Source organism: Haemaphysalis longicornis, unplaced genomic scaffold (assembly GCF_048455015.1).
Source record: "Haemaphysalis longicornis isolate Haplotype H1 unplaced genomic scaffold, Haemaphysalis longicornis Haplotype H1 scaffold_7, whole genome shotgun sequence".
Lineage (NCBI taxonomy): Eukaryota > Metazoa > Arthropoda > Arachnida > Ixodida > Ixodidae > Haemaphysalis > Haemaphysalis longicornis.
Window position 1 is genome coordinate 165,362,313 of NW_027526422.1, and position 12,144 is coordinate 165,374,456.

The 12,144-nt window shown below is 46.5% G+C and overlaps 1 protein-coding gene across 1 annotated transcript in view; it reads right to left on the minus strand.

The window, feature by feature from the left end:
• LOC144146643 (arylsulfatase J-like) overlaps positions 1–12,144 on the minus strand; it is a 65,690-nt gene that overhangs the window by 37,323 nt on the left and 16,223 nt on the right. Inside the window, exons 5-6 of the mRNA XM_077678580.1 lie at positions 3,192–3,317; positions 1,723–1,846 (exon numbers count right to left, since the gene is read on the minus strand). Coding sequence (XP_077534706.1) covers positions 1,723–1,846; positions 3,192–3,317 — 250 coding nt within the window. The remainder of the gene's footprint in view (positions 1–1,722; positions 1,847–3,191; positions 3,318–12,144) is intronic.

The window sequence follows — 12,144 nt, forward strand, 5'->3', positions numbered from 1 at the left end:
TGAAGTGTGTGCTCATATGTTGCTTGTCTTTTCTTCGTGCGCCAGCACAAGGGCCCCCCACTGTTTCTGGGCAGATAAACAAACGATTGATTGATTGATTGATTGATTGACTTGTTGATTGGTTAATATTGTACTATTGTTGCTGTGAACTGTTTAGTCCACATGCCGCAAAAGCGGACCAGAAAACACAATGCTTAAGTAATCCAAATTTCTGTGTGACTTTTGTCCCCTTTTTTGACTGCAGCTTATGTACGGCCACTACTCTGAATATTTTTGTATATTTCATAATGCCCCAACTATAGTTCGCAGCCATATCAGTGAGCGTGTCATGCCATAACTCTACGTTTTTTTAACCTTGTCTTTGCGATCTAAGACTGGCTATTACACTGTCATTCCGGCATGAAACGAGCAAAAATATATTTATTCTTTACTTGTTATTTGCTTTATATCTCGTATCCACATGTAGGCTCATTTTTTGTTCTCTATCTCAAGTGAATGCTATCATAGACTCCTTTTGCTTTTGTACGCCTTGCATTAATCTATTTGTCTGTTTCTCTGTACTGTATATGTGCTTGCACAATAACTGTTGGCATGGAAACCTTATTGCTTTAAGCATCACACGTGAATAGAATTATATTCGCGTGCAATGCATTGCACATTGTATGTATGAGGGCAATGTGTCTATGTGTATTCAAGTTATTGTTCAGCGTAACCAATGCTGTTCACTTTATTTCTTTTGTAAAATGTGTACATCTTGAGTACCTTACTTCTATTGTTGTGTTTCTCTTGTGCTAGCACACAGGCCCTTCAGCCGTTCCTGGTCACATTGATAACCAATTGGTTGACTGATTGATTGATTGATTGATTGATTGATTGACTGTTAATATTATTGTCTACTCTAGTATCATCACTATCATTGCAAGAACTCTCCCTCCACTTAGGGCTCACCCATAACCCTGCCCCTGATGTATGCCGGCGCCATTTTTTTTCCAACAGCCTCCCCTCACTTGTACTGCCGTATACAAGACTGGAGATTGGTGAATTCAGCGACTGATTGGATAACCGATTGATGTGTGCTTTTAATCAAACAAAATTATACAACCCCGACAAGTCAAATACTTCAATACCTTAATACGGTAGCTTACCCCATGTCAAAACCTAAACGAACTTCAATGCAACGGGCGCTATAACACTATATCTACCAATGACGAAGGCCTCATTTTATGCATGGTGTGGGACTTTCAACCTTGCCTTACGTTATCAGATGGAGTACAGCGTTGTAAGTATTTACCACATCTACTCCTTCCTGTGTTGTAGGTATCATGGGCCAAACTCTTACAGAGATCAAGCTATGACAAGCCTGCCGTGCCTTCTTAAACCGAACCCTTACCGATTCACGGCGCCGTGATTTTTGAGAACCGTGTGCGCGTTGGTAAAACCCGCATCAAAATATGTGGACAACAAGGAAGCTTCTTGGATAATCCCGCGCCCACAAAAACAACTATGGTAATGGCGAAAAATGTGAGCCTAGAAGACAGTGACAACCGCAGGCCAGTTCCTTCATTCAGCTACTTCTGTGAAATGGAACGCACAAACAACGAGTATTCTACCAATTCGCACGTGTCTTCACGTGGAAAATTTCAATCCACGAATTGGTATTCAGTGAGACCAAAGACTTCAAAATTCACTTAAACCTGATAAACTGATCACCACTTTACTTACCAGCGTACATTATGCGCTCCTCTTCCCCAATGTAGAGGAACTTCTCAATATTCCTCACTGGAGCGGCATATTTAACGTCAATACCTGAGTGGGTTGCCTGGTGACTAAAGTAGAGGAAAAATGGCTGAAAGAAATGTGTATGAGTTTATCGACAAGCAGACTAGACGGCATGGTAAATATGCATAGCGAGTTGGGAAGTTCACTTAAAGTCGGCAATGATCATCCAACACTTAGAATGTTTAGCCATGTATGCGCGCCATTGTCCGTGTTCGCTAAATAACAACTGCTATTTTATCAGCCCAAATTAAAATGACTGATAGATTAATTGATAAAGAACATTGCTGACGCAATTTTGTGCAACAGCACACGAGGCAAGCCAGCAGCTTAGTCTTACGAGCGTGTGTGTTACTTGTAAACTAACTTACAAAAGATGAAATATAAAGGCTGAAATATTTCCCTTAGGATTTTTCTCTATGCTTCGATATTCTTATGGGAGCCGGTATATTTCGTTCTCCATGCCCTGAGACACAAATTTATAATAATATACGTTATGTTTACGTTGAGATAAAATGTTTTGAACCTCCGATATTTTTGTTCTTAACCGCCAACTTTGAAAGCGATTAGCTTTTTGGTTGTTCGAGAAACAAGTCAATTCTGATCCGTAATTTGAAATTTTAGGAAGTGTTCTTTCAGGACGATGACTGCTGCACGCATCCGCATTCTAGAAAATTTTTACTTCATACCGCGAAAACAGGTCGCTACATTCTAGGGAGCACAAAAATACAGATGTCATATTATTTCTTTTTTTCCCTCTTACGGAGCATAATTACATAGAGGCACACTTACAATATATGAATGCCCTCTTGGGTTATTGTGTTCGTACTGTGCAATAAAAGCTACCTTTTTAAAAAAAATCTAATATAGTTTTAAAAATATTCTGAATCTAACTAGGCATCTGAAAATTGTTTAATGTTCCTAAAGGAGACGCTGTTCAATTGCATCTAGAAATATTTCTCTTAAAACTAACAACGCAGGGAGGTGGAGGCCAAGAGGAAGTACACAAAAGGGTGAGCGCGCAGGTTCAGCAAGGGAGATATCAAGTTATTGTACACGTCCTCGTCTCGTAAAAAAACCCCCAAAAATGCTTATTGTGACAGAGAAAGCCAAAGAGCACCGCAATCCGTCTGTCAAGTTACGTAGGAATGATCGTATGAAAAAAGACCAAGAAAAGGTGCCATAAATGTCTAAGACGAAAACGTTGCCAACGCTGGACAAACCTGGGCAGGCCAGATGCGCAAAGCAGCGCAATACGTTTTTTTTGGTTGCGACAACAACAGAATAAGAAGATATTACTGAGGTCAAATTAAATCGACTTGAATGGCGAGCCGACTGCCTCAGAATTTTTTAGCGTTCTTGTTGTAGAAGACTGAAACAGTTTCATGCAGTAAGGAAGTGCTTCACCAATATACCTTGCTTTTGTTCCGGTCTCTGATAAGGCTTTTCGCTCGTTCAGTGAACAAAGTGGTGGAGTAGTGGCCGGTTTCATTCCACAGGGGTTCAGAGCCAAACCAAAAGTCTAGACCAACGTGACCATACTGGTGTCAGCCCAGGAGCCGAACAAAAAAGAAAGAGAAAGCAAAAACACCACTTCACATACTACCGCAGTTCACCCGTGGTCGACAACCAGCACTTACGCATACATGGATCTTTCTCCATGGGTTTCATAAATAGCCGAGCAAAACTCAGGCCAATAAAATATATACGTTCGAAAATAGCACTAGCTTTTTATAAGAAATTTGGTTTTGCCGCTAAACAGCCTTTTAACAAACCAGTGTCTAGAAGCAATAAAAAAATACCGCTCAGAGCCCAACCTTTTATGCCGAAAAGTACTTTTTTCTATAATCTACAAGAATGTAAAAAATGTCATGTTGACGAAAAATGAAATATTTATGTACTCTCTATTTCTCGCTTCAAGGGTTTCAAGTCCGACAGTTGTACAAAACGCAGCCGTAAATTACCATGCGGCTGCACATATTACTGTATGTTTATTAGCAGCACAGCTGTTTAGGCCAAGCTTCGTCTGTACGTCGCACAAAAAACCTCGTAGCCTAAAAAATTGCCGTTAGGTAATATCGAACCCGGGACCTTTACGCCTTGAAACCGCAACCTAACCATTGGGTTCCCTCAAAGGGCCGAGGGGTGCGGGGTCGGCAACGGTGGGGAACAATAGCATGTACGGCCAGTTACAAAAAAAAACGCTTCCCGTGGTGGGAATCGAACAATTGTCCCTCACGTTATGAAACCGGCGTCTATCAAACTGACCTATCATTGCATTTTGGGCGCAGACTTCACCATTACATCATTTAAACGTGTGTTCATTCGAAGTGTGAGGCCGAACAGCCTGCTTAATACAGCCCAAAGCATTGCCGCTGCACGACAGTAAAAGAAGGCCTGTTGTAATGCTTCAGTATGGCGGCATTGCGGACACCATGCGGGACGCACAACGCCGAATCTCGTTAGACAGTCACACATCGGGAGAACTTCCCAGCCACGTTGCCCCGAAGGGCTGCCGAAGTCAGGTGATGCCAACGGACACCGCGTGATTTCCCTGAGTGTTGATTGTCTAATTCGGTTATGGATAATGTTTCGCACACTTCGCTTGCCGTACTTTCCCTGAAACTTTGGCTTGGCAAGGAAGACTGGGGCTTTCGCAATGTTTTTATAAAGTACGCATAAAATGGCGGCGGCTGCTCCGCAGAATGACCGGCGATGTGTGCGTCATAAAATATTGAGCGGGAAATTCCCAGAACCAACTGTAGCAGCGCCTAGCCTAGGCATTGGTCTGGGTCTACAAGGTAGATCGCTGCGCGTACCGCCAGCACGCTACACATGGTTTGCATGCAAGGCAGAATAAAACCACCGATTGACTTGGGCAGCCTTAGCAGCGCTCGTGACATTATTTTTGTCTTGCCCGGTCAAAGGAGAGATCCAGACTGTGATGCGAGCTGTCGGAAGAAATGGGGCGGCGGCTTTGCTCCGCGCGGTACATAACAGAGTGCCGCGGAGACGGACGACTTAATTATGTAGATTCGGTCTGCAAGGGGGGGGGGGGGTCTGCGGGGGAACTTTGTTGCAACTGCAAGACGCTTCTCTGGAGTCTCGAGGAGGCGCTTCCACATACTACGTGGCACTTCACCGGAGGACTGAAACACCGCACCAAGTACTCGAACACCCATCCCCCATTCGCATCGAGGGCTTCTACGAAGTTTACTGCGTCTTATTTTGCGTCCGAAAGCCTACTACACTTTCCTACTAAGCGGTTCCTTCAAGCTAGTTATTGTGTTGTTTTTGGACAAATTATAACATTCTCTTCGCACAGTGATGGCGTAGAGCACTAACTGTGAATATGCCTGAACGCTCATTTTGTATATATATACATTTAACGCCAGCTTTCTTGGGTTATTTCGTTTGCGGCTTTTAAGAGCCTGCTGAATTTATTGTAGAATAAACTTCGTTTCACCGCGTTGATACCGTTGCAACCTTTAATTTCAGGGTACCATGGCTTCTGAACAATAAACAAGGCTTTGTATATTTACGAACGCCTATTTAAAAACACCAAATCTTGTGGATTAGCTGCGTGAACTATGGAATAGAGTGGAGTGGAGGAGATTTTAGCTGAAAGTATGCGAAGAAAATGGGCATGGGCGGGACACGTCATGCGCATGAGGCCCAACACGTGGCCCATCCGTTTAACGCAGTGGCTGCGAATTAACCGTAAACGTAATAGAGTCGGCTAAGTGTTAGATGGAGAGATGAACCATAAAAACTCGGGTGCAAAGAGTGGATTAAGCTCGCACTCGGCAGATGTGGCTGCACATCTTTTGTAGAGGCCTTCGTCCTGCAGTGAACACGATCCAGGTAGTGGTGATGATGATGATTTACAAACACCGCAGGTCGCGGCTAGCCCTTCATGTTTCTGTGAGGTTGCTTATCATAAATCTAGAACCTCTAGCAGCGAGACAGAGGTGCAAGAGGCCACGAAAGCAGGATAGTTGTTAAAAATGCGTCTGCACTTTGAGGCTGCCTTTGTCCTCATACACTAAAGATACCTTGAAAACATTTGGCGTTATGAAACATTTTTCTGTTAAAAAAAACACGATCACCCTGCAGAAGACGACTCAGACTTGCAAATATAGTCATATAACGAAATAGAACGGGAACTATGCGGTACAGTCTAACGCAGTTCCTTGGTTTAGCTTCACCACTGCACAATCGAATAACCAGTAACTTGCGGCAGCGGAGCCAATTCAGCAAATTACAACAACGTGCACATAATTTGACCCAAAATGTAAACTTCGGGTAGTGATTGCGGATTACAGAACAAAATGCTTTCCTGGCATGATGCCGCTGTGCACACAGAACGTTTTATTAATTGGTTGTTTGATTAATTGGTTGTAGCATTCAACGCACGGGCGCTAACCAGGCGATGAGGAGCGCCGTAGTGGAGGGCTCCGGATTAATTTTGCCACCTAGATATCTTCATCGTGCGCCTAAACCTCTGACAGATGAGCGTTTGCTTTTCTTTCGGCCTCCTTCAGAAAAACGGCCGCTGCGGCCGGGAATCGAACCCGCGTCCCTGTGCTCAGCAGCAAAATGCCATAGTCACTGAGCTACGGCGGCGGGTCACTACTTTTGACTGAAACCTTTTACTCACCGTCGCCATACGTCGAGATGTAATTATTGCTTGCATGGACTGGTGATAGCTGTGCACTCCGGGGGGGTGCTTAACCGCAGGAATGTTTACGCCGCATGGAACGAAGTAACCTAACGCACTGGTAGAGGCATGACACCCGACAGTACATATTACGCAGCAGCAGTAGACAGGGCTCTCGCCCTGTATCGAATTTAAACAAGAAACTAGGGAACAGCGGTTCCTTTAGGCGCTGATGTTGCGATACTCGCTACAGTTGACAAATAGCATACCACGCAGACACAACAGTTGCACCATAAAAAATGCCTGAAGTCCCCATCCTTACAGATACACGGTAGCATCTACCACAAGTTCTGAGAAGAAGAGGGAAAGTGTCTCTTCTTGACGCACACACTCGCAAGTGGTATAATATTAGCGCTGCTGGCCATGAGGAAGTTTCTGGCAACGAAAGGGCTAGCGCACTCCTCTTGGTATGAAACAAAGGTGGAGAAGCGATTCTTCGGACAACCTTCACACGGCGATTGAGCAAAGTCCAGCAGCTTTTGAGAGAGAGAGACAGAGAGAACTAACTTATATTTACATAGTGGACTAGGGCGCGGTGGGCGCACCATGACGGTTGCGAAGACTTCAGCCGCTCGAGTCACGAGCTCCTTCCGGAGCTGGGGGTCCGAGCGGCCCAACGCCTCCACTCCATCCACTGGTCAAAGGAGTTAATGGTAGGGAGTGGGGCCTCTGCACAAGCTCACATTTCGTGTACGACCGTGGCCCTTTCACCGCAGCGAGCGGGGCCAGAGTGGCGATGGGTACAGGGAGGAATGAATATAATGCAGGACGGCGCTGTAGGATAGAGACTTCGCCTGTAGTTAGCGCCAGGGGTGTTCTTTCTCTAGAGTGAGAGATGCGTGGGCGGGTGGAAGCTTGCGGCGGGAGAGGAAGTAACGCTGCGTGACCCCTCTGAAGGTCAGGAGAATATCCCTGGTTGATCTGGCTCCATGGAGGGTAGAGCCCACATCGTATGCCCGGGTGACAAGTGCTCGGGGTGCCGTGTGGGCCGTCTCTATCCTTCCAATTCCCAGTGTGAGCAGGGGACCATTCGATTTCGACCTCGTGGGATGGCGACTTTAGACAGACAATTTTGTTTGCCTAGGCCGAAATGAGACTTTTGGTGAAGTTTTGGACGGCCGTTTTCGAATCCGAGAGTTTTTGGGGTAGGCTTTTGTGTTAATGCCAGCGCCATTGCGGCCTCTTTCGCTACATGTGTGTGTCGGGTACGGAGGGTGAAGGTAGCAAGTGAAGGAGACGACGACGAGTGAATAACGGCGACAGCGAACGCCTCCTTACAACGATATTCTGCAGCGTCCACATAAATGGCAACTCTAGAAGGGGGAAAGATTTGAGCTAGAGTGACATGGATCGATGTGTCCGCCTTTTGGTATGGAATGATGGGTGCATATTTTTGGGATGTGTCGAACGGGGATATGATTTCTGATTGATGATTCAATGCTGCACACTAACGCATGCCCTTGAGCTGGGCCTATCCCAAGTCTTTTTAGGAGAAATCTTCCCGCAGAGGAGCGTGCCAGGCGGATGACATGGCCTGTGCGGGGCCTTCTTTAAGGTCTGCTGTCGTATTGTATGCCTCTGTTTCCCCGAGCCTGGCAGTGGAAGCATTCGGCAGTAACTGCAGTACAGCTCGAAATGCTTTGTGGCTTAGGCCATCCACTTTTCGTATCTCGTTGTCAGCAAGGGATAGATAGGGAAGGGCGTATGTAATTCTGGTGATAAGAAACTCATGAACAAGTCTCAGGCACTTTTACTCTTTGAGGCCTTCTCTCTAGCAACAATCCTTCAGAGCAGGCCGATTATGTTGGTGACATGCGCCGAAAGCTTTTTGAGCCCCTCCGTGTTTCGCCGATTACTCGGCAGTATGAGTCCTAGAATTGTGAGCTGGTGACTCGAGGTGCAGGCTTCCCGCCCACTGAACGTGGATGCAAGCTTCTCGTGAAGGTCCTGATCTTTTAGCGGGCAAAACTAAAAGCTCTGACTTGTTCGGGGAACACTGCAGATCCGCCACTAGGGCTCCTTGTACAACGGCTCCAGCGCCAGTTTGAAGGGTTTCTTCTATGCAGGCATCACTTCCCCAAGTGACCCATAGGGTTATGTCATCCGCATACATACTGCACTGTAGGCCAGGCACTTGGTCCAGAGCGGAGGCTATGTGTGTTACTGCTAGATAGAATAACCGGGGAGATGGAACAAACACCTGAGGTGTGCCACAAGATCGAAGCTGGAGTTTTGGTTATTTCAAGTCTCCTAGTCTTAGCGTGGCTGTTCTGTATGACAGAAATGCGCGAACATAGTTGTATGTCCGTACGCCCGGTCGTATGTGCTCCAGCCCTGCCAAAATGGCTTTGTAAGATACTTAATCGAATGCCTTTGTTACATCGATGGCCAGGATCACTGCTGAGTCACGCGAGGGAGGGTTCTTCGGGAGACAGTAATATAGTCTCAGGTGGTCATCGTTTGTCGCTAGCCCGGCCCTGAAGCCATACATTTTCGGTGACAACAATTCCTGTTGTTCTGCTAACTTGTTTATTGGAGTTGAATGATGTGCTCAAATATTTTTCTTATACGTGAGGTGAGCGATATCGGCCTAAGATTTTCTATCCAAAGCTGCTTGCCCGGTCTGGGGATTAGGGTTATGTTATCATGACGGAATTCTTGTAAAAGAGTGCCCTCCATACAATACTTAATAAACAGCTTAGTGACGTAGGGGATCGAGCCGTCGTCGAGAGTTCTGAGCATTTTATTTGTCACTTGGTCTTGTCCTGAGGCGGAAAACGCACGTCCTGCAGCGCTCCTATGACTTCTGCCTCTGTGATTTCCTCGTCCAATGAGGGGTTAGGTGGCCCGAAATAGTCCGCGTGCTTTTCCTGTTCTCCGTCTGGTACGTATCTGCCGATGAGGTCTCGAATTGCCCGGTTCGGATCGGTCGCGAGGTGTCTAGTGAGCTGGGTAATTTTGTTGACCTGCTTCTTTTTAAAGCCGCTTGGATGTAGGAGGTGCCTAAGAAGGGACCAAGTCCTTTTCATGCTCAAAGAGTCCCGTAGCTGATCGCATAGCTGTTCCCATCCTGATCTGATTAGTTTGGCAGAGTATCATTGGATGTCCTTGACTAGGGCGGCTTTCCGTTTCCTTAGGCGCTTGTTGTGCTTTTGAGTGCGCCATCGCCTTTTGAGGCTTTTATGAGCTTCCCACATATGGTGAAATTTACTGTCGGTGTGTGGCGTCGGTATTTCCGGATCCAATTCTTGTTGATTTCTTGCATCCACCAGGAGCTGAGCCGTCCATTGAACTAGGTCAAGCGTCGGGAAGGAGGACAGGTCCTAAGCTCGTCGTGCCTCCCGGAAAGCGTGGCAGTCTGTGATGAGAGTCTGCCTGCGCGGTGGTGGTGTGGTGTGTTTGAGTGTCGTGTGTAGCTGTATTATGTGATGATCACTGCCTAGTGCGTTATCTAGCCTACTCCATTCGGTATGGCCCACTCTGTAGGTTTTTGTGAGGTTCGGGGTGGTGTCTCGTTGTACACTTGTTCCCTCCCTGGTTGGTAGGTTCAGTGGAATTTCGAGCGTCAGCTGCTAGGACTGAATTACATCCCAGAGTTGCCTGCCCAGTTTTCTATCCCTAAGATAACCCCAATGACGTTGTGGAGCGTTAAAGGCTCCAGTGAATATGATGGGTAAGCCCGAAGCTGCTTTCTTTGCGGCCAGGATCAGTGATCGAAAATTATGTGCGTGTTGCTTGGGGCTACTGTAAACGTTTAGAATATGAATGACCTGTTCTGTCCTACGTTGTGTGTAGACCGTCACAAAGACGAGAGCGATCAAACAGCTATCAAAGTGCGTGTGTTGAGCAGATATAATTCACTGTACTGGTACTGCAGTGTCGTGTTGTGTCTGTAAGGACTGGTATCCTAGACACTTGATCCGCTTTCCATGTTCCTGTAGCGCTACTATGTCAGAGGGTTATCCACTTGTTCTAGCACTAACTGTAGTTCCGCTCATTTCTGAGCAATACCCCGACCATTCCACTGCCAGAGCTTGACTCCATTTTGAGAGGCCTTCATCAGTGATGTCATAAGTTGGAGCATTGTAGTGAATTTATCCATGCAGCCATGTCTCTGACACTCGACAATATTTCTTGGGGCTCATTTTCAATTGGCTCTGCATTTCTGCCTGGGCATTGAGTATGGCTTGTACCGCTTGAGTGTATTCAAGCTTGTGCTCCGCTAGCGATCTTTCTAGACGGCCCAGGCGCTCCTCTGAGCGGGAATATGACGAGTGAGGTACTTCCCCGTCGGGTGGCTTAAGTTCTTTCCGTTTGGGCCGGGGCTCCTCTAATTACGGAGTTCATAAAAGACTGATCTCTTTTTGGAGGACGGCATTCTCAGGTCGGAACGTGGCCATTTCAAGGCGCATGGCTTGTAATTCGCGTGCTATGACAGATGAGAGGAAAGGGGTTGGTTGGATGGGGTTGGATGATGAAGTCCAGGAAAATCTATGTCCCGGTCGTCGGAAATTTGGAACAGGGGTCCTTGTTCAGAGACCACCTGAGCTTACGAGGGGGGTGGTTTGCAGGGTTGAAAGCGTCTTTGGCAGTCCGTGTAGCCCGCGGGGTGAGGGTCCTCGCACACTATGCACCGGGGGGTGCACAGGTGGTCATCGGAGTCCGGGTTGTAGTTGAAAATACTGTCCAGCAGTTCTTCCGGGGTGTCTTCTTCTGGAATGTTGCAGATGATTCCCATGGTGGTATTGACTGGCACGGATACGTGAGCGGATATCTCCAATCGCTAAACGCGAAGCACGAGACATTTAATTCCGATATATTTGATGGAAAATGCAATCCTGGCCCAAGCGGGATCGCCAACGAATCGTGAGAATTAAATTTGAGTGCACCACGTGGCTAATTATCTCCTCGTCACAACTTTTGAGACAAAACAGAACAGCACCCTAATACCTGCACCGAATACTGAGTTGATCAAAACCTGCACTGGTCAGATAAGGCAATCACTTACTCTATTTTTGTCTAGATGACTATAACGTAATCATTACGCCAAGCACTTCTTCCGATGGAAAATATTGGTGTGCTCGAATTCAGGCACACACAAAAGGCGAAGCCCGATCATTAGAACCTTCATTTACAGGAAATTGATGTTTTCTATTTTACAAATAACCACCCAGGTCACCTTTGTTGCCTTGAAGGGCAACAAGGTTTGCCGATACGTGGATGTTGGCATCTTCAAGCAAATCAATCATCCAGAAATTACCCTCTTCAAGAATTCCCCTAAGACTATGAATATTCGTGGACGTATGGCGAATTAAAACAAGGTATTTGCACCTGCACCGCAAATCTCCCTCCTTCTATCCTTGCGCTCCCACCGCACGAACGTGACTGCATATGATGCTTCGCTTCTCAGTGACGCCTGCAAGAACATCCGGTTGCGCACGCCTGCTACTGTGATATTCTGAACCCCAGCATTGCTTGATACGGGGCCTTCTGGCTATCTTCGTTCTGTTTGCGCTTGTTTTGTTATCATGCTGCGTATGATTACTGCACTCCCCTCACGGCTACAAAGGTTGATGAAAAGAATAGGGCGGGACTTTTACGCTTTCACGCCACGCCGAAAGATCAAGCAAAAAGATAACTGTGTCCGA